Source organism: Bombina bombina, chromosome 4, assembly GCF_027579735.1.
Source record: "Bombina bombina isolate aBomBom1 chromosome 4, aBomBom1.pri, whole genome shotgun sequence".
NCBI lineage: Eukaryota > Metazoa > Chordata > Amphibia > Anura > Bombinatoridae > Bombina > Bombina bombina.
The window spans coordinates 890,951,783-890,976,041 of record NC_069502.1 but is presented as its reverse complement, the minus strand read 5'-3'; the positions used below and the strand labels follow the sequence as shown (position 1 = coordinate 890,976,041).

The 24,259-nt window shown below is 35.2% G+C and overlaps 1 protein-coding gene across 1 annotated transcript in view; it reads left to right on the top strand.

The window, feature by feature from the left end:
- The window catches only part of SYNE1 (spectrin repeat containing nuclear envelope protein 1), a 780,519-nt gene that overhangs the window by 478,609 nt on the left and 277,651 nt on the right, over positions 1 to 24,259 (top strand). The window contains 10 exon segments of the mRNA XM_053711805.1: positions 1,135 to 1,400; positions 3,151 to 3,316; positions 11,984 to 12,139; positions 13,276 to 13,428; positions 14,013 to 14,195; positions 15,325 to 15,462; positions 17,179 to 17,364; positions 18,898 to 19,020; positions 20,607 to 20,789; positions 21,590 to 21,733. Of these exon segments, the coding sequence (XP_053567780.1) occupies positions 1,135 to 1,400; positions 3,151 to 3,316; positions 11,984 to 12,139; positions 13,276 to 13,428; positions 14,013 to 14,195; positions 15,325 to 15,462; positions 17,179 to 17,364; positions 18,898 to 19,020; positions 20,607 to 20,789; positions 21,590 to 21,733 (1,698 nt within the window).

Sequence of the window (24,259 nt, the reverse complement as noted above, 5' to 3'; positions counted from 1 at the left end):
TGAAAAGCATACCTAGGTAGGCTCAGGAACAGCAATGCACTACTGGGAACTGGCTGCTGTTTGATGGCTGCACATATATATGCCTCTTGCCATTGACTAACCCAGTGTTTTCAGCTAGCTCTCAGTACTGCATTGCTACTCCTTCAACAAAGGAGAACAATGCTGTATCTGAAGAAAAATTGTGTCTTTTATGTCCCTTTAGTGCAGTGGTCTCAAAATACCGGCCCTGGGGCCATATGCGGCCATCAATATAGTTTAATATGGCCCTCCCTTGTTTATTAGGTAAATTATTAATTTGGGCCTGTCCATTTTTTTTTATAGGGTTCGAAGAGGTGTAACTAGCTGATTTTCTATACAGGCACTTACAAGATGAATATAAAGACAAGCAGGCGTTAAGCAGTTAAAGGGACACTGAACCCAATTTTTTTCTTTTTTGATTCAGATAGAGCATGAAATGTTAAGCAACTTTCTAAGTTACTCCTATTATCAAATTTTCTTTATTCTCTTGGAATCTTTATTTGAAATGCAAGAATGTAAGTTTAGATGCCGGCCCATTTTTGGTGAACAACCTAGGTTGTCCTTGCTGATTGGAGGATACATTCATCCACCAATCAAAAACTGCTGTCCAGAGGTCTGAACCAAGAAAAAAGCTTAGATGCCTTCTTTTTTATATAAAGATAGCAAGAGAACGAAGAAACATTGATAATAGGAGTAAATTAGAAAGTTGCTTAAAATTACATGCTCTATCTGAATCATGAAAGAAAAATGTTGGGTTCAGTGTCCCTTTAAGACTCCCACCATGCACTGCTTGGATAAATGCCACTTTTTATGCCGTTATACAGTTACAGATCACTTCGCATTCACAAGATAAATATAGACAACTGTGTATGTATATTGTGGGCTACAACACCCACTATGTACTACTACTTGGGTAGATGTCACATACAGTTTCTCATATATCCAGTTCCAGAGTACTCACTCTGCTCAAGCGGCCCCCATGGGAGAAAAACACTTGGCAGTGGCCCCTAATAATACATTGAGCTTGATACCCCTGCTTTAGTGTATTGTTCATATAGCTTTGCCTTCTTAGAAACTGATGCTGCTGTTGTAATATCATGATGTTTTTTTTCACAGATCCAGAAATCCACATTAACCATTGATCAACTCCAGGAACGTCTACCTGAAAGCTTAACTGAGAAGGCATCAAAGGTCGATTTAATGGAGCTTTTAGAGACACATGACACGTTTAGTCGAGAACTGGAGCAGGAACTATCTGCACTTTCTGTGCTAAGGCAGCAGGCTCTGAACGGCGTGCTACGAGATATTCAAACAGATACTGCTTCAACAGAGGACCTACCAGTGATGCAAGAAATTAAAGCAATGCAGGACAGATGTTCCAAGTAAGATATGTATACAGAGCAACATCACTTAACATGACGACTTATAAGATAAACATCAACATTAATAAAGAATATTGTATGGGATCCGCTGTTTCATCATTGGTCACAATTGCCTTTCTTTTGTAGTAGTATTCTAGATTACTTATAAACAAGGTTAAAAATAATATTAAACATAAAAAAGAAAAAAAAATGAAGCTGTTTAATTTAACAACAAAGTATCCAAATAAACCACAGCACCAAGGATGTCTTCACAATATTATATTGTGTCATGAAAATAAATGTATAATATTATGAAGACATCCTTGGTGCTGTGGCCTATTTGGATACTTTAATGGACTTGGGGTATGCAGTAACCCCTTAAAACTTGCATCATTACTAAAATTTGAGATGTCTGTTTGGGTGCTGAGTTTATTGATTGATTCTCTTTAATTTATCAACAAGTAGTGCTTGCTATTGCAAGCATTTAAAAGATAAATCTTTTTTTCTTCAACTGAACATTGTTTTTTCAATCTGCAATACTATTGTTGGTGAATGTGACACTATGAGATTAATAATAGTCAGTGTTAGGACAGCGTAAAGAGACATGAAACCCAAAACATTTATTTCTTGATTTAGGTAGAACATACAATTTTAAACAACTTTCCAGTTTATTTCTTTCATCAACTTTGATTCATTCTTTTGGTATCATTTGTTGAAGGAGCAGCAATGCACTACTGGTTTCTAACTAACACATGGGTGAGCAAATGACAATCGTATATATATGCAGCCACCAATCAGCAGATAGAACCTGGGATCTTTGCTGCTCCTGAGGTTACCTAGATAAACCATTCAGCAAAGGATAACAAGAGAAGGAAGCAAATTAAATAATATAAGTAAATTGGAAAGTTGTTCAAAATTGTTTGCTCTGTCTAAATCATGAGCCTCTAATTATGACTTTACTGTCCCTTTAATGCTATAACTTTGGCATTAAAGGGACATTAAACACAAAATAAATCTTTGATAAAATTATGTATCCAGAGCAATAATAAGCCTGAGAATAATATATACAGGTATTTTTTAAAATGACATTTTTTTAAGTATTGAAAAAATAAGGGTAACATTCTGATTATTATTATTATACTTTATTTATAAAGCGCCAACATATTCCTCAGCGCTGTCCATGGATACAATTCATTTAAATAAAACAATACAAGACTTGTAAGAGACAGGGCAAAATTTACAAACACATACAGGAGGGATTGAGGGCCCTATTACCGTGGGAATTTACAATCTAGAAATGTCAATAATGCAGTGGGTGCTGCCAAATTGTAACTTGGGTTTCTTTTTCTGCTTAGGCCAATTAGGGACAGTTATAAATGGCTTACTATAGTGTGCAACCAATGACTGTGTTTATTACAGCTGAGTCTGCACTTTCACTCTTAACAGTAATTTGGGAAGCCCACAACATTCAGAATTATATTACAGGAAAAGGTAACAAAATAAATAATGAAATTTTATTGCAAATGTGTTTTATTACATACAATTTAACATTTTATATCAATATATTAAAGTGTTTAATGTCCCTTTAATACTAAACCAACAAGAAATTAAAAACTTAAAAATTTAAATTTGGTGAATAGTTTAACAGGAATGGTATCAAATGATTGGGGGACATTATTAAATTAAAATGTCATAGTTGTTGCAATTATTTATAAACAATTTGTGAACTATTATTAAAACATATTTACATTTTATGAATTCTTCTTGAAAGCATGCAGCAAAAAGTGAAGAAAAGTAAGAAAATTGTAGAACAGGAGATGAAAGAGCGAGAGGAAGTGGAGAAAGAGCTAAATGCGGTGAAGACTTGGATAAAGGAAACAAAGGACAATGTGTTAAATCCTTCGTCAGAAAGGGACGTGCAACTGGAAGAGCTACAGGTGAAGTATTTATTGGCTATGTGATGCCCTACTTTAACTGGCCACTGGGGGAGCTCTTATAAAACTGGGAAAATTGTTTCTTAATCGTTTCAGCATTTAGGTGACATTAAACTTATTTTCTGTCATTCAGAAAATGTTAAAAAAAACATATTTGAACTGAAAACAGGTTATGTAAAATTAATTAAAGCTGATACTGAAACTGAAATAACATATCTGTGCAAAACTCTCCCCCATATGTTACCCATTGGCTGATAAAGACAACTCCTACAACTCTTTTGGTGTTTGGATACTTATCTCCACAAGGATAAACACAAAATGTGAAGTTGGTGACCACTGTAACATTATTGGTGTCCCTTTAAATAGTTCAGATTAAGAAATATTTAAGAACATCAATTTTATATTTAACATTCTTAGTTTTAATACTTGTGGCGATCCAATAAAATAGTTATAAATATACTCCTCAAACATAAGTTCATGTTGTTATCTTCCCTAAGTTCACACATCTTATTGTGATGCATTTGATTGAAACTATGTATTATTTTTAAAAATATCAAAAGGGACAATTAAATACATTTTCTTGAGCTGCAGAATACATTTTTTTATGAGGTGTGCTACTTTACACCAATAGAGATGTGGGAGTACTACTTTTCAGCCAGTTAGCAGTCAGTCCTTAAGGTCCAAACATACTTTAAACAGGTTCAACTTGACCTTTTTATTTCACAAGAGAAAAAATATATTCAACATGTGTAAACAAGGCTCTTTATATATACAGGGAGTGCAGAATTATTAGGCAAATTAGTATTTTGACCACATCATCCTCTTTATGCATGTTGTCTTACTCCAAGCTGTATAGGCTCGAAAGCCTACTACCAATTAAGCATATTAGGTGATGTGCATCTCTGTAATGAGAAGGGGTGTGGTCTAATGACATCAACACCCTATATCAGGTGTGCATAATTATTAGGCAACTTCCTTTCCTTTGGCAAAATGGGTCAAAAGAAGGACTTGACAGGCTCAGAAAAGTCAAAAATAGTGAGATATCTTGCAGAGGGATGCAGCACTCTTAAAATTGCAAAGCTTCTGAAGCGTGATCATCGAACAATCAAGCGTTTCATTCAAAATAGTCAACAGGGTCGCAAGAAGCGTGTGGAAAAACCAAGGCGCAAAATAACTGCCCATGAACTGAGAAAAGTCAAGCGTGCAGCTGCCAAGATGCCACCAGTTTGGCCATATTTCAGAGCTGCAACATCACTGGAGTGCCCAAAAGCACAAGGTGTGCAATACTCAGAGACATGGCCAAGGTAAGAAAGGCTGAAAGACGACCACCACTGAACAAGACACACAAGCTGAAACGTCAAGACTGGGCCAAGAAATATCTCAAGACTGATTTTTCTAAGGTTTTATGGACTGATGAAATGAGAGTGAGTCTTGATGGGCCAGATGGATGAGCCCGTGGCTGGATTGGTAAAGGGCAGAGAGCTCCAGTCCGACTCAGACGCCAGCAAGGTGGAGGTGGAGTACTGGTTTGGGCTGGTATCATCAAAGATGAGCTTGTGGGGCCTTTTCGGGTTGAGGATGGAGTCAAGCTCAACTCCCAGTCCTACTGCCAGTTTCTGGAAGACACCTTCTTCAAGCAGTGGTACAGGAAGAAGTCTGCATCCTTCAAGAAAAACATGATTTTCATGCAGGACAATGCTCCATCACACGCGTCCAAGTACTCCACAGCGTGGCTGGCAAGAAAGGGTATAAAAGAAGAAAATCTAATGACATGGCCTCCTTGTTCACCTGATCTGAACCCCATTGAGAACCTGTGGTCCATCATCAAATGTGAGATTTACAAGGAGGGAAAACAGTACACCTCTCTGAACAGTGTCTGGGAGGCTGTGGTTGCTGCTGCACGCAATGTTGATGGTGAACAGATCAAAACACTGACAGAATCCATGGATGGCAGGCTTTTGAGTGTCCTTGCAAAGAAAGGTGGCTATATTGGTCACTGATTTGTTTTTGTTTTGTTTTTGAATGTCAGAAATGTATATTTGTGCATGTTGAGATGTTATATTAGTTTCACTGGTAAAAATAAATAATTGAAATGGGTATATATTTGTTTTTTGTTAAGTTGCCTAATAATTATGCACAGTAATAGTCACCTGCACACACAGATATCCCCCTAAAATAGCTATAACTAAAAACAAACTAAAAACTACTTCCAAAACTATTCAGCTTTAATATTAATGAGTTTTTTGGGTTCATTGAGAACATGGTTGTTGTTCAATAATAAAATTAATCCTCAAAAATGCAACTTGCCTAATAATTCTGCACTCCCTGTATATATATATATATATATATATATATATATATATATATATATATATATATATATATATATATATATATATATATATATAGGACTAGAAGCGAGCAAATGAAAAGGGCGCTAGAAATGTGAACAAGAAAAATATATATACGTATAAAGGTATACGTGTATAGATAGACTAGGATGCAGAAAATCCCAATAAACAAAAAACAACCTTTAAGCAGCTGTCCTTTTAAGGAGGGTGAGACCCGAGACAAGAAAAGGGAAGAGAAATTCCCCCTCTCCCTCAGAAAACACCCACCAGTAGAATATTATAAAACAAGCGGTCAAAAAGTGGACATGAAATAGCGCTGGTTGTTCAGAGATAATATATATGATAAAAGGTGGAAGACTGAATGTCAGAATATTAACCACAATGAATAAATAATAATATACACGTTATTCATATGAATAAACACATTGAGATATTAAAGTGAGAACAAATAGCACAGTGCATTAATATAGTGCATTTATATGTCAGGTTGCTGAAACAGAATGCTCCACAGTTAGCGGTGAGTATATGTGAAGTGCAAACTTACAGGAACAAACCTCAATCATATGAGGTAAGTGATCCGCACAGCAGAGGATTCCTCTTGTGGCACTCAGCTTTCCTCTCTGGGGTGTGGGAGAAACTTCAGTGGGTTTGCAATCGATACTCCCTCTGCCTCTTTAAGTATGGTTCCTCCAAAATATGACAGGATCTCCAACCGCATCGACACTGCAAAATTTCCGAACGCTGAAATCTCTACCGACAGCTCAGACCCAGGAGTTAACATAAGGTGCCCCAATTCAACTGGTCCTACACTACAGTCAAGTGAAGAGTAAAAGCAGGAATAATTCAAATTCCTTTTTCAAAGGAAGGCCTTTGAAAAAGCCCGATACGGGCGAAACCGGTCAGGGGGTTATAGAGCTAATGGGAGCTCTATTCATTTTTTTAAAAAACTATACCTATAGTGGTTAGCCTGTTTAGGCGGGAAAATAATAGTTATTACGCTTACAGCCAAAATATATGACAGTCACTATTAGGACTGTTTACTCTAGTGATAACTTTAGACCTTAAAACTACTTGGATTCAATAGAAGGTTACTCGCAATCCAAATATTCAGCTAACTGTTTTCAAAAGACAATATTATAGTGGGGGAACGCAGTTATACATAGAGCCAGATAACTATAGTGTACTGGTTTATTACCGAACGTTACTCGCAATCTAAATATTCAGCTAGCTGTTTTCAAAGGATAATATTATAGTGGGGGAACGTAGTTATACATAGAGCCAGATAACTATAGTGTACTGGTTTATTACCGAACGTTTGCCACTACACAAAAGACCTTTCAGTCTGTACCTTAACAGTACCACAGTTACAATAGTCTAGCTTAAGGAGTATATTTACCTAATCTGCTAAAATCAGTACACTTTTGGCTAACATTAAATGAAGAAAATAAGTATCCGGTGCTAAAAATGATGTACACAAAGCACAATACTACATTTCTATTCTGACACTGGATCATACGAAAAGATCAAACTATTGTATGAGTAAGACAAGACACAATAAATATTGCAGTAAGAAGGGCAAGCATAAGATAATATAGCTAATAGTGGCATTATTCTGCAGACACATATTGACAATATAAGTTTGTCCCCCTATCCCTGTAAAACAAATGGCCAATTGTAACAGATGATGTAGTTCATTAATTAAAGTGCTATAAATATTCAGCACATTGTATACTGGCTGAGACATATGATGTAAGAAATGTACTAAGCTACTCAGAAGTACACATTATTAAAAAATACCTTCCAGTCAGCACCTCAACAATTATACTAGTCTAGCAATGAATAATAGATGTATGACTAGCTAGTATAAATAAATCTAAAGTATACGGCTTTACTTACACTGCATATAAACCCTCAGAGAACCTATAACAACTTATGGTGATAATATACCCACAAAACTGGGGAATTAAGGCAATCTGAGTAGATGCATATTAGCATTTTGTATACTTTAAGATATATCTAGAACAATATAGATTAATACTCTGCTTTAAGAAACTACATCTATTCTGAATATCTACATCAATTATACTCTACAATACAATTGAATAGAAGTGATACTTACTATTCAGATGGTATTTTACAACTACACTTTGTAGATATATATCTGAGGTCTTTGAATATCACTTACAGTTACCTCAATCCAACAAGTAGAAACCAACAACTTATTGCAATAGCCAAACTTATGTGTATTTGATACAGAAAGATTTACTTTTGGTTATCAGGAATATTACTGAATTAAGAGGTCTCATTTATAACTTCCCACCTAAACAACTTCCTTCTAAGCACCCTTTACACATCAAAGGCTTACAGAGGATTAAGGAAGTGGCTTACCACTATTAGGTTGTTTTTAATTGAGTGTTGTATTTTAATAAAATTCAATAAAAGTTACATTTTAAAATTCCCAATTTCTCCACCATAAGTCCAGGCACAGAGTGCTATATGTGCAGTCTTTTAGAGGGGTCTCTTCCTCTCTGTTGGTTGAATAAATTACTTAACTGCACAGCACCACCTTTTCTGCCATCATAAATATAGAAATAATAACTATATGTTAGCAACGCACGGCAATTATTGAAAAGGCTGCCGTAGTGGTGCCACTGTATATCAGTTGTGGTAAGGATCTCCAACCGCATCGACACTCCAAAATTTCCGAACGCTGAAATCTCTACCGACAGCTCAGACCCAGGAGTTAACATAAGGTGCTCCAAGTCGACTGGTCCTACACTACAGTCCTTTTGCCACAAAGGGCTGAATTATTCCTGCTTTTACTCTTCACTTGACTGTAGTGTAGGACCAGTCGAATTGGGGCACCTTATGTTAACTCCTGGGTCTGAGCTGTCGGTAGAGATTTCAGCGTTCGGAAATTTTGGAGTGTCGATGCGGTTGGAGATCCTGTCATATTTTGGAGGAACCATACTTAAAGAGGCCGAGGGAGTATCGATTGCAAACCCACTGAAGTTTCTCCCACACCCCAGAGAGGAAAGCTGAGTGCCACAAGAGGAATCCTCTGCTGTGCGGATCACTTACCTCATATGATTGAGGTTTGTTCCTGTAAGTTTGCACTTCACATATACTCACCGCTAACTGTGGAGCATTCTGTTTCAGCAACCTGACATATAAATGCACTATATTAATGCACTGTGCTATTTGTTCTCACTTTAATATCTCAATGTGTTTATTCATATGAATAACGTGTATATTATTATTTATTCATTGTGGTTAATATTCTGACATTCAGTCTTCCACCTTTTATCATATATATTATCTCTGAACAACCAGCGCTATTTCATGTCCACTTTTTGACCGCTTGTTTTATAATATATATATATATATATGTGTGTGTGTGTGTGTGTGTGTATATATAGAAAATTGTTAGTGTTTTCGTTTGCTTTAAGCGACCTTCTCTGACTACCGACTAACTGTTACTCCATACCTCCATGCACAATATTTAGCCTTGTTAAAACTGGGCAGGGGTCTAAGACATGTGGCTTTGTGATCCTTCTGAGGGCTTTGTGGCCCTAATTTGGAGTACGAGCAGCATGGGGCAGATTTTGCATGGTACAGGGTAGAGATGTAACATTTCCGGAAATTTTGAAGCCATGGAAAAAACTTTTCCCCCCCTGTTTTTTCCCTTGAAAAAATTGAAATTTTGCGAAAAATTGAAAAAAATGCAGCATGGAGTAGTTTTACAAATAGAAAGACATTTTGTTACACTGGAAACATGAAATGCAGTGTATAAAAAAGTATTATGCTTGAAATAAAAGTGCAGCTTATTCAGTAAATAAACTAAACTTGTTTGTAAAACTTTATTTTTTGTTACAAATGGAATAACAAGGTCTGTGTATGTTAAGGACATTTCAACTATACATGAGAACAGGTAACCACCCCCTTTCCCTCAAAAGCAACAAAAAAACAAGAAACCATCAACATTTAAAAAAAAATATAAAAAAAAGATTTGCCCCTTAACACCAATTGCAAATAAAAAGGTAAGTAACTGGCATATTTGTGCCAATAGGATATGGTAATTGGGGGGGTGTAAGGACCACCTCAATATTTAAGCTCCATAGCGAGGTTTAACTTTAAAAAAAGAAATTGAGAAAAGAAAACAAAGACAACATATACATGCAATTAAATCTATCTCATTTTCTGAACTACTGCTATCATTTTCCGTTTCTTCTTCCTCTTCATATTTGTCATTTTTCTCATGGACTTCTAAAAACGTAAGGTTTGCACGGATTGAAACAAGCTTACAACTGCTGAAGAAACTAAAGTTAAAGATTTTATTAAGAGCTTGCTCTTGATCAGGTGTTATTTTATCTATAAATGAAGGTATTGTGTATTTTTGTGAGGCAGAGGTTTGCCATACTTCCTTACTTAAATTGAAAGTCAATCCTAGTGTTTGTGAAACGCTAGGATTGACCATGGAAACAAATAAAGGGGACTTTCATTCATGAAGTATAAAATACTTCATGAAGAAAGCTCCTTTATTTGTTTCAAGCGTTGGCCATTTTGAGCTGCTCAGACAGTCCACGGCAGAATGCTGTTTTGCTAGAGAGATGACGTTTTCACCTCTTAGCCAATAGCCGTGCAGGAAATCCGGCTTGGTGCCCGTAGGATTTCCGTACAGCTATTTGAGGCCTGAGAGGACTAGGGTTGCCACCTCAGACATGTTTTCCTGGACACTTATGAGTTACACATGCTGCAGGGTGTGCAGGGAGGAACATGTATTGTGTTTCTAGACAGCACTATTCATATTCCCCCTGCACACCCTGCATCATGTGTAACTTATAAGTGTTCTGTATTTTAAGGGACGGTGGCAACCCTAGAGAGGACAGAAACTATCATCTACTACACCAACAATCACCTACTGTAGGAAGTACAAGATGGAGCTTACAAGCAAACTACACTGAAGCCTTTCCTCTGCAGTGCCACCTAGAGGCAGAAATGCTTATTTCTCTTATTTGAGAATTGCATTTAAAAGTACAGAGTACTTGCATTGTATTGCAGGATTAGCTTGTCTTGAGCTGAGAAAACTTGCAATGATTTGAGACTTTACATAAAGTCTCAGAAGCTTTTCATTAAAGGGACATTAAACCCAAAAATGTTCTTTCATGATTCAGATAGAAAATACAATTTTAAACAACATTCCAGTTTATTTCTATTATCTAATTTGCTTCATTATTTAGATATCTTTTATTAAAGAAATAGCAATGCACATGGGTAAGCCAATCACATGAGGCATCTATGTGCAGCCACCAATCAGAAGCTACTGAGCCTATCTAGATATGCTTTTCAGTAAAGAATATCAATAGAATGAAGCAAATTGGATAATAGAAGTAAATTAAAAGTTGTTTAACCCCTTGAGTGCTAACGACGGCTCTGAGCCGTCACAGAGTTTCCCACTCTGGTGCTAACGACGACTCAGAGCCGTCGCTAGCACTCTCCCACATTGAGGGAGATCTGGGGGCTCCCACCCGCTCCTACCCCGGCGATCAGACCTGCATAGTGACAGGCATCGCCGGGGCTTCCCGTTTTCACGGTGACGTCACGCGCAATGACGTGATGACGTCACCGCGCAACTTTATTAACAAACTGACAATACAAAGTATAGGGAAAGGGGGCATGCTGCTTAGACGCCTGTATCTCAGGCATCTAAGCAGCTACAGACCCCCAAGACCCACCATTGGAAAGGTAATCGCCTAACCTTTCCAATGATGTAAGTCTTGGGGATCTGAAGAAAAATATATAAAAGTTAAAAAAAAAAAAAATAATTAAAATAAAAAAAACCCTTCAATCACCTTAGCACCCAGGTGGGAAAGTGCTTAGCACTCAAAGGGTTAAAATAGTATTCTCCATCTGAATCATGAAATAATTTTTTTGGGTTTAATGTCCCTTTAAGGTCTTTGTGTTATATAGTTTGGATACCATATCATAGACATTATTTATCATTGTAAAATAACATATTCCACACTCCATATTTTTTTAAATTTTTCCAGAAAAAAGTGACTTGGGAAAAAATTTCCTAATTTTTCCATTTCTTTTCCAGGCCTGCCCATCTCTAGTACAGGGATAGTTAAGACAGCTTAGGGTTTGATTTATGTAGTTCAGAGCAGAGCTTACATGTTCTAGATAGTCAGGAGTGAAGGTTGGGACTGCTGGACAGAGGTCACAATGCGGTACTGTCGCACAAAATCTGGGACATTTTTTGACACGGGTAAAAATGGAGAATACAAAGTAATTTTATAACTTTTTTTTTTCACTGCAGATTGTCAATGAAGAGTTATCAGCTCATCGACACAAAGTGGAAAAGTTGTCAGAAGACCAGCAGAATAAGTACTTAGCAATGTATACAATTCTGCCTGCAGAGCTATCATTGTTGTTAGCTGAAGTGGCATTAGCTCTGGGAACAATTCATGAAGAGGTAAAGCTGAACAAATGTGCAAATAGGTTTTATTATGTAAAAATGTACAATTCCTAATATTGTATGTGGACTGTCTATATGGTGCACTCTGATGTGTGTTTTTTTAACGGCTTGTAATATGCAAAATGTTGGCGTACATAGAGTTTATATCTGTCACAATATTTAAAAAAAGATGTTATCTCACAATAGTTATCCTCTTAGGTTTACATTATATTCTAGCATAAAATGTAAAAAAATGCATCTTTTCTTTATTGTATTTTTATACCCTAGGGCAGTGTTCAGCAACCTTGGCACTTCAGATGTTCTGGAACTACTTTTCCCATGATACTCAGCTAGCCTAAAGAGTGTCTGAGCATCATGGGAAATGTAGTTTCAAAACATATGGGGTGCTAAGGTTGCTGACCCCTGCCCTAGGGCAGTGATGGCTAACCGTGGCACCACAGATGTTTTGGAAATACATTTCCCATGATGCTTAGGCATTCTGTAGTCTAGTTGAGCATCATGGGAAATGTATTTTCAAAACATTAGAGATGTGAAGGTTAGCCATCACTGCCCTAGGGTGAGAGGACTGAATGCATTGTCTATTTAGCGCGGATATGGGCACAAGGGATTAAATCTACATAGAATTACACCAAAAGACAGCTACACATTATAAACAAGTATCAATAAAATAACCTGAAATGCTATGATGTGCCTTTTAAAAATGACAAATCCTATCTTAAATTATATAAAGATTTGGGTTAAAGGGATAGTTTAGTCAAAATTAAACTTGTATGATTCAGATAGAGCATGCATTTTTAAGCAATTTTCTAATTTACTCCTATTATCAATTTTTCTTTATTCTCTTGCTATCTTTATTATATATTTTTTTAAATTAAAGTTTAATTTTGACTAGACTATCCCTTTAATGCTAATATTCTTAGACTGTTGAGGTCTCTACAATACAAGCGTGACTTTAAATATGTGAATATCCCCTTTGTGTCACTAGTGTTAAAATTTGGTTACCTATAAAAAGTTAAAAATGTAAAATCAAGGTTTCCTAATCATGAATCCTTCAAAGTCGTCCATATTTATATTGTTTTTTGGAGTATCTTGGCACAAAAGTATATCATTATTTTCTGTATACCATAATCTAGATTCAAACAAAACAAAAGGAAGCACAGGAAAACCAAACAATGCATCAAGAGTTTACTCAACAGATTAAAGAAATGGAAGAACAGCTCAAGTCAATATTAGCAAAACTACAGGAGAAGACCAGTAATATAGACCGAGCTAAAAAAGACCATAGGGTAAGCAAGACCAGTTCCATTATGTATTTATGTAAAGTAGTTCCCTTACTTTGTATTTTAGGTTTGGTTTTCTTGAATATTGCACCCCGTTTATAAAACAGAGACAAAAAGGGGAGACATTGAGAATCTCGTTTGCGCGTTATTACCCAGGATTTCCTGCTGCACTGATGTCCTGAAAACACTGTGTGCTGACGTTTTTGGTGGGAAAATACAACTCCTAACTTGTCTTGGTTTGAAAATGTGCTAATTAGTTAATTAATTTACCAAATATTACTGATGGTGGAGAGATTTTCACTATTTTTTTAGTCACTATAAACTGTTATATGACTGGTTTGAAGAACACAAAAAAACAACACATTTTTTTCCTCAGATATTTTCTATGCATTGCTTTCTTGTTCTGTGGATCACTGTTTGCAACAGGACCCTTTTCAAAACTCACACATATTTCCCAAAACAATCTTTCTCCATTTACCTTTTTTTTATCTTTACTTTGTTTAGCATAATGCAGTCATTTTTATTTTTAAGAAAACAAAGAGAGAAAAAAACAATCTGTAATTTTCTTTTTCACTTTTATGCTAATATAGATGCTATGTGAACAACTGGACAATAGCAATATACGACTGGTTGAACTGGATGCTGCTGTACAAGATTTTGCTGAGCAGAGTAACTTACTGGCTAAAACACTTTTTGATAAAATAGGGAAACTGACAGAACTTCAGCAGCAAGCCAGCAAACAGGCAGAATACAGAGCGGGAAAGCTAAAGCAGGTATGGTACTGTAGTAAAGCAAGTTTTGTGATCATTATATACTTCGTTGTATATGTAATATTGCAGAAGGTGTATACGTGTGTGTGCGCTTATATTAGTTTATGGTTATGTGTATTTATATATATATTTATATATATATATGTATGGTACTGTAGTAAAGCAAGTTTTGTGATCATTATATACTTCGTTGTATATGTAATATTGCAGAAGGTGTATACATGTGTGTGTGCGTGCTTATATTAGTTTATGGTTATGTTTATGGTTATGGTTATGTGTATTTATATATATATATATATGGTACTGTAGTAAAGTACATTTTGTGATCATTATATACTTCGTTGTATATGTAATATTGCAGAAGGTGTATACGTGTGTGTGCGCTTATATTAGTTTATGGTTATGTGTATTTATATATATATATATATATATATATATATATATATATATATATATATATATATATATATATATATATATATGTGTGTGTTGTGTGTATATATATATATATATATATATATATATATATATATATATATATATTTATATTTACACAAATATATATAGGGGTAGAAAAATATCACTATAGTTTGCTAGTCAGGGTTTAAAAGCTACTAGTCCAGAGGGAAAAAAGTTACTAGTCCACTCATTATTAAATATACAAAAAAGTTAAAAAAAAATTTATGTCGTCTGCAGCAATTTCTCATTGTGAACGCAAAAAGTGGAGCCACACTCCTGGAACAACTACCTGGGTGCAATAATGTAGTAAACATACAACAAAGTAACTGAATTCTCAGGACTTTTAGATAGAAACAGTGTCAACATTTATTGACGTTTCAGGGACTCTAATATCCGATGAAGGGGATTTTATAGTCCCGAAACATCCATAAACTCTGACACTGTTTGTATCTAAAAGTCCTGAGAGTGCAGTTATTTAAGTTTGATAGATAGATCGATAGATAGATAGATAGATAGATAGATGATAGATAGATAGATAGATAGATAGATAGATAGATCGATCGATAGAGAGAACTATGTGCTTGTGTTGTGTATATTCATAATGGAGCAGAGGCGGCCATTGTTCATGTTGTTCTTTAGCATCATGTCTAAAAGTATTAATTTATTTTTTTAGGCTTCTGTACACTTGGAGGAGTATACTGAGATGTTGGAATTTATAACAAAATGGATAGAAAAGGCAAAAATATTAGTGCATGGGCACATTTTGTGGAACTCGGCAACCCAGCTCCGTGACCAGGCAGTTGCTCATCAGGTTAGCTATTATTTGTTTCCTACATTTAAAGTCGTTTTTATCCTCTAAATGAAATACCTTATAGGGAAAACAATGTAAAAATAACAGCATTAACAATAAATGTATTGTTTGACTAGAATGCTCGGTTTGTTTAGTCAGTTTTTTTTTTTTTTTTACTTTTAGGTCTTTAAAGGGACAGTAAAGTCATAATTAAACATTCATGATTTAGACAGATCATACAATTTAAAAAAACTTTCCAATTTACCTCTATTATTTAATTTGCTTTCTTGTCTTGTTATCCTTTGCTGAAAGATTTATCTAGGTAAGCTCAGGAGCAGCAAATAACCTAGGTTCTAGCTGCTGATTGGTCGCTGTATATATATATACCGATTGTCATTAGCTCACCTATGTGTTCAGTTAGAAACCAGTAGTGCATTGCTGCTCCTTCAACAAATGATACCAAGAGAATGAAACAAATTTGATATTAGAAGTAAACTGGAAAGTTGTTTAAAATTGTATGTTCTACCTAAACCAAGAAAGAAAAGTTGTGGGTTTCATGTCTCTAACATTATGTTCTAAACATATGAAATCATTTTTGCATGAAATATATTTTATACTAGCGGGAAATGTGTGACTATATATAATTTATATTTAAGTATTAATTAATGCTTATATGCTAGTAGGGGCAACTACCAGAGATATATTGGAAACATAGAAGAGCCCTACATAATTGTAGAAATAATAAATATGGTAATTTGCAAAAGAACATCTATTTAAAGGGACATAATACTCATATGCTAAATCACTTGAATCTGGTGCAGTATAACTGTAAAAAGCTGACAGGAAAATATCACCTGAGCATCTCTATGTAAAAAATGAAGATATTTTACCTCACAATTTCCTCAGCTCAGCAGAGTAAGTTCTGTATAAAAAATATACTTTTGCTTACCTGCAGGTAAAAAATAAACAAATGAAGAAATGAACAGCAGCCAATCAGCATTAACAGTGCTGAGGTCATGAACTCTTCTACTGTGATCTCATGAGATTTCACTTAACTCTCATGAGATTTCATTGTAAACTTCCTTAAGCTGAATAGGGAAATAAGATGAGAGTGCACGTAAGCTCGCTCTTTCCGCTGTCCCGGGACAGACATACTAATTTGCTGCTTAAAAGTCCTTTACAATGGGATGTGGCTACTGAGAAACTTTTGAAGTAAAATATCTTTCTTTTTTACATAGAGATGTTCAGGTGATATTTTCTAGTCAGCATTTTACAGCTATGCTGCATCACTTTCAAGTGTTTAAACATTTGGGTATTATGACCCTTTTAAGGGAAAACAGATTATGAAAAACTAATGTTTCCATAAAAGTATAAGATACATTTTATATAAAAGTCAAATGTTATCATAGCTCCACAAAATGACCATTGTAGAATAAAACATTATTAGTGTTGAATAAGGATAAATGAACATAAACTATTTGCATAGTACAGCTAAGTATTGTGAATTCAGAATCTGGAGCACCTAAATTGTTCACCTAAGATACCAGAGAAGAGGGAGAGATAAAAAGCTCTTGGAATGTTGGGTATCTTTGCCTCCTCCTAGTGGATTCTCATCACCTTATGAAAGAAATATTTGCATAGTACAGCTAAATATTGTACATTTTCAAGAATTATATTGGTATTTTTAAGTAGAAATAATTAACACGTTTAACCAAACATATAATGCTACATTTTCAGGCTTTATTGGAGGAATCAAGAGAAATTCACAGTGACTTGGAAGCAATGAATGAAAAGATAGAATATTTGTCAAGTGTGTATTATATAAATGGAATGTCTCAGCAAGTGTCAGAACTGGGGCGGCAAACTGAAGAGCTGCAACATGCAATAAGGCAACGTCTGCAGAGTCTCCAGGATGCAACTAAGGTACTAGCATTAAAACCTTTTGTTGCTTTATGAGAATATTATGGAAGAAACTTGAACATTTTTGAATTAATTTATGGTTATATTTTATAATACCAACAAGAACTATGAAGGTCCACACATGTCACTGAAGGCCTATGATCTAAATCTCTGTCCTCTGGCAAAATAATCTAAGATGTCTTTTCAGTTCTGTGAAGTCCATAAAAGAGTTTTAGAAAAATAAATTTTAGCTTGAAAACTGTTTATCCTACTATGTAGGATTCTGGATATGAGTGAGAGAGACCTACACTACAATTTAAGACTCAAAAAAGCCCCTAAAGATTTTGTGTGATTTCTCTACATGCCAGCAAGTTTTGATCATCTGACCCTGATTGAGATGTGATGGTTTAGGTATTATATATTACTCCTTTCTAGATACTCCCTCAACCAGCCTCATTGATCTACCTATGATGTATGTCCTTCAATATTATCTCCTTCCAGCAGTGGTACTTTAAAGAGATATTGGACCCCTTATTCTCTAGATTGAAAGACCTCTGGGGGTCCTGTATTAGTTTCTGTTGTCAAGTGGAATATATGTTTTGTTAGCTCTAAACAAGTATATTGTGTGCCCCTAAAATCCTATACTCTAGGGCATATGGAGGTAATTTAGAAATAAAAAATAATAATACAGTAGGACCACCGGATCTGCAGGGGATAGGTTCCAAGCCCCCAAGTGGATGCCTGAAACCACGGATAGTAGTGAACTCTATATACTGTACATGCTGTACATACCTATGATGAATTGTAATTTATAAATTAGGCACCAGAAAACATTAACACAATAAATAATAATAAAAAAGAGCAATTATAATAAAAAAGTTATGTGAATTAACAGAATAAGGATTACTTGAAAACAAGCACTGCAATATTGGGAGAGTTGATCTGATAATCAAGATGGCTTCTAAGTGGCTAATGGCTGGGTTGTGTATATAGCATGGATATGCTGTAAAAAAGGTGGGACCACACGAGATTTCATAATTTTAGTCAGAATGTTGCACAATTTCAATTATGAATATGGACTGCGGTCAACTATGGATAAGTGAAACCGTGGTAGCTGAAAAAGCAGATACCGGGGTTTTACTTTATTAATATCACACGTATCACATTTTATGTATCTACGTGCAAAGCATAAAATCAAATAAGGAATCATCTACAATCCTTCTCATATCAAAATGTATAGAAACATAGATTTTGATGGCAGCTAAGAACCATAGGCCAAAGTCTGCCCAAAATGTCTTAAAAGTATTAACTTACCTATGTAGGATAACCTTATGCTTATCCTATGCATTCTTGAAGTCCCCCAACTGAACCATAGTTCTTAAATGAGACGTGAAGTTAAATATCCTTACAATATAAATAAAACCACATAATGAAAAAAGACAAATGTTAGTTGTAGCAATGCTAATCAAATCATGATGTGAAATCTCAGAACCAGGCTACAACATCCTTTTACCAGTTTTGATGTAGTAATGTGGTAAGATTTTTTTTTTTTTGCAGGATATGGAGAAGTTTGAAACGGAAGTAAGAGCATTGCAAGTTGCTTTGGAACAGGCCCAAACTACTCTAACTTCTCCAGAGCTTGGACATTTGAGTTTAAAAGAGCAGTTGTTACACAGACAGGTAATATTATATTACACACAACTATGTGATGGTGCACAAAAGGATATACTCTGAGAGTCCCAGATAAATTTGTTAGGTTTGATTGATGGTACTTCCAAAAAAGAAGAAAAACTGCAAATGGTGAAGTCCTGCAATGCACTATGGCGTGGGAAATAAAAGGTTAATGTACTCACATACTCTAGAGCTTAACATCAAGCTCTAGATATAAAGTCACTGGGGGCTCCAAATGGAGACATAGAAGTAGAACTCGTATGATCTTAATAAAACAATATTTTTTAATAAAATGTGATATCACCAGACTTACATAAGAGACAAGACCATAGCAAGAACCTCCGCTAATATAGACCGTTAACAAGAAACTCTGATTTGCAGTGTTTGGTTCAGAAGGTAAGTCTCCACCCTTTTGATGACGTCACATATGTATCTTGTCTCTTATGTTAGCCTGGTGATATCACATTTTATTAATAAAAATTGTTTTAATAAGATCCATACGAGTTCCACCTCAATGTCTCCATTTGGAGCCACCAGTGACTTTATATCTAGAGCTTCTTCTTCTTTTTTAGAGGTACCATGGTCGGCTGTAGTCTCGCTCATGGAGCCCATTATATTAAAAGATGTATGTTGAAAGCTTGATATAAATAAATGTATGGATAAGTAGCCATCTTAGATTTTATATTTACCACTGCAATGTCTTTTTTTGTTTTCAAAACTTGGCTCAAGATTTCCCAGTACAGGTAAAAAAAAAAAAAAACTTTCTCAAAACTGCTTGGGACCAGAAATGGTTTTGATTTCTGAATAGTCGGAGTTTTTAAATATTTGTATATTTTCATTTGTAACAGCCTGGAGAGGGGATGGGACCAAGTGTAAACAACAATATCTTATGTAATTTATGCAATATTTACGTGTCATAATACGGCTTATCTAAAGTTTTATATCATTTTTAATACTTTTGTATACATAGTACATGATAGTTGTTTTAAATAAATATAGAATATAATTTGCATTTGGGAAAACAAAAACCAAACCAAATACGCATATCTATCTATCTATCTATTTATATATATATATATATATATATATATATATATATATATATATATATATATATATATATATATATATATATTGACAAATTCAGGATTTTGGAATAATTCTGGATTTTGGAATTCCAGTTTTGGGGATTTGTACCTTTAATGAGAAACATGAAAACATAGATTTTGATGGCAGATAAAAACCAAACACCTATCCAGTCTCACCATACCTCTATAAGAAGTGTAGTCTTCTTTCTCAGTATAGCCTATCCCAGCTATTGATTTCTCTTACTGGATTTGTTTTTAACCACCATTATTGTAACTTGAATCAACCACTATTTCTGTAAAGAACTTTTTACACAAATTTGCTAATGAACCTAGGCTACTGTGACAAAGCGTATGCATAGCTTCTGCATTACTTTTCATTTTTTGCAAACAGTATTTACATGCTGGTGTACACGTTAGTATACAATAGCAGTTTGGATATAATGGTTGTTGAGAAATGTATTATTTGAGAAAACAAATTAATAAATATAAAACTTTTCAAATTTTCAGCATCTTTTATCAAAATTGGAGTCTCTAAAGCCAAAGGTTCACAGGGTGCAGCGGTGCCAGAGTGCCTTACGTATCCCGGAAGAAGTGGTAACAAGCCTGCCTATTTGCCACACTGCACTCAGGCTACAAGAGGAAACCAGTCGCCTCCAGCACTCAGCCATACAACAGTGTAACATTATGCAGGTACGTGTCTTCTAGAGGCAGACATTAATCAACATTAAACACTAAATAAATGATAGATAGAATGATGCGTTCAATGAAAAGATTAGTCTGTGAATAACATGTAGATGTAATTGTTAAAGTTTCATTAAATACTGACAAAATGAGTGTAAAGTTTTAGTGTCTATCAAACAATGGGAGCTGTCATGTTGTAACTTAGGTTACCATCTCTTCTGTGGCCAATTAGAGACAGTTATACATAGGTCAATAGAGTGTGCAGCCAATGGTTGTATGGAATATAACAGTGTTCTACACTTCCATTTTTAACAGGAACTGAAAATCTCACAATTTCAGAATGGAATTACAGGAAAAGGGGACAAAATAAATACTGAAAGTATATTGCAGAGTTTGTTTATATATATATATATATATATATATATATATATGATTTATCATTTTATATTACCATCTCAAAGTGTTTAATGTCTCAAATTGTTTAAACACTTAAACAAATGCTCGGTAGCTTTCAACAAAGAATACCAAAATAACAAAGCAAATGATGATATTTACTATATGTAAATAGGAAAGTTGTTTAAAATTGCATGAAAGTTTAATTTTGACTTGACTGTCCCTTTAAGTGACATGCAAGTCAACATTAAACTTTGGTGTCCCCTGTTTATGGCATACCTAGACTCAGGAGTGTGAAATTCCACATTCCTATCCTAAACTTTTTTTGGGGGAAAACCATCATGCTAAATACATTTAAAGGGCTTTGCTCTTTTTTGGACTCCATTTGTCTGATCTGTGCTATTTGTCAATGACAGGAAGCTGTTGTACAGTATGAGCAATACGAGCAGGAGATGAAGCACTTACAGCAACTCATTGAGGATGCGCACCGTGAGCTACAAGATGCAAAAGTTTCAACCAATAACATTCAGGAGCTGCAGAGGCAGATCTCACGGCATGAGGTATGTACAGTTGATAGATAGATAGATAGATAGCTATATTCTTATTATAGGTAAGATGTAAGTAGATATAGGTAGTTTTTGTTTATTTATTTGTTATTTTCTACATAGCACTATCAGCCCAGAGTATTGTTTCCAAACAGTTCTACTTTCGCCAAGATAAGATCTAAGACAAAAGCTTGGGAAAGGTTAACCCCTTGGGTGCCAGAGAATTTGTCCCTTTTCTGACAGCATTGTGTGCTGCGTCGCTGCAACCACACTCTGAGAAATCCCATTGCATGCTTGTGAAATGTAATTTGATTTCACAATTTATTTTTCATATGCCCAGGACACCTTAAATTATATGAAAGTAATGCAATTATTTTTATATTTTTTATATTTTTATAATAAAAATTATGTGAATCAAGAACGTGTATTACACTGTTTTTCTCACGTAAAGGGATACTAAACCCATTTTTTTTTCTTTCATAATTCAGATAGAGCATACAATTTTAAGCAACTTTCTAATTTACTCCTATAATCAATTTTTCTTTGTTCTCTTGCTATCTTTATTTAAAAAGCAGGAATGTAAAGCTTTGGAGCCGGTGTTCTAAAATTTTTCTAGACGCATAAAAATGCAGGACCCGCATCACTTCCGGTGACGCGCCATCAGCTGTTGGAGGTGTGAGGCACACACTGTGCATGCGTGCGGCCCAACCTCGCACATTCAGCTGTTCCAGTGGAATAAAAGGGTTGAGGTTTTCTATAGGCATTTGCTTTTATTGCGCATGCGCGCCTGACACTCACCATGCATGCTCACGCAGCCCGATTCCTCACGATCAGCTGAATAAGGTGCATCAGAGGGATTTCTACAGGCGAGTTGCCTTCAGTGCGCATGCACACGCTCATGTACAATGAAAAAACAAACACACAATTAAAAAAAATATAAAAAAATATGTGAAGCCCAAATTATCCAGTTACAGTATAGGACGGATTCCATTAAAAAAACTTCATGCACAGTGTCATGTGGTCCCACAAAATGTAACGGTTGTCTAGTGTCTACATAGAGTGATCAGACCTAAGGTTTATGGAATGAACCATTTACAGATTGAAATAAATTTATGTATTTGCAAAATTATTTCACTAAACAGAAACCTAGGGGAGATATGTACAAAGATTGAGAAAACCTATATATTAAATAGGAGTGTTGGAGTCGGCAGGAGAAAAGCTGTGTTCTTCCAAGAAATAATTTTGCAAATACATAAATTTATTTCAATCTGTAAATGGTTCATTCCATTTAATGGAATCCCCCCTTTACTGTAACTATTGATAATTTGGGCTTCACATATTTTTTTAAATTGTATGTTTGTTTTTTCATTATACGTCAGCACGCGCATGCGCACTGAAGGCAACTCGCCTGTAGAAATCCTGGACCCTCTGATGCAGCTTATTCAGTTGATCATGAGGAGTCAGGCTGCGTGCACATGCGAGGTGAGTGTCGGGCGCGTATGCACAATGAAGGCAAATGCCTATAAAAAACCTTGACCCTTTGATTAAACTGGAACAGCTGATTGTGCGAGGTTGGACAGCATGCGCAGTGCGTGCCGCACACTTCCAACCGCTGATCCTGCATTCTTATGCGTCCAGACTTTTTTAAGAACACTAGCCCATTTTAGGTTAAGCACCCTGGATAGCAATTCCTTATTGGTGGCTACATTTAGCCACCAATAAGCAAACGTATCCCAGGTTCTGAACCAAAAAATGGGCCCGCTCCTAAGCTTTACATTTCTGCTTTTTAAATAAAGATAGCAAGAGAATGAAGACAACATTTATAATAGGAGTAAATTAGAAAGTTGCTTAAAATTGCATGCTCTATCTGAGTCATGAAAGAAAAAAATTGGGTTTAGTGTCCCTTTAAGAATTTCAAGAATAAGAGTATTTAATTTTTACATCAAAAGTCATATAGGAATTTGTGTTTTTCACTCCAAGGCAGAGATTGCAACTCTATAGAAAGAGTGCCAAGCTAGCATCTGCTGACATTCTGCCCCTAGCCACCATGGTTAAATTAGTTGTAGTGCTTAATAAATTATTTTCTTATGAACCTATGCAATTAATTAGCAATTACAATTTAAATGGTGGTATATATTATAGATTTTAAAAGAAAAAATAATTTAGCAGCTTATCCAATCTCATAGAAGAGAAATAAGAGAAATGTAATCATCCAGTGCCTTTTATTACACATTAGGTTGAAACAGTCTAGGAATATCCAAATGTCAGAATTTTGAATGCTGAATGTTAACATTTAAATATTGAATGTAATATTTCAACAGTACTTCCAAGTAATGATTCCAGTTGATGTACATAGAAGTCTATAAGCCTAATCATTCTAATGTAAATATATATTAGTTATTGTTAACAAATGTGCTAAAGTATTTGGCTATACCAGAAAATATCATATCGCTTCACACACTTCCCACAGCTCTCTTCCCTCCCTCCCCACTGATCACCACCATCTTATGTACTGGCAGTCTGCCAGTATGCAGTTTTTTG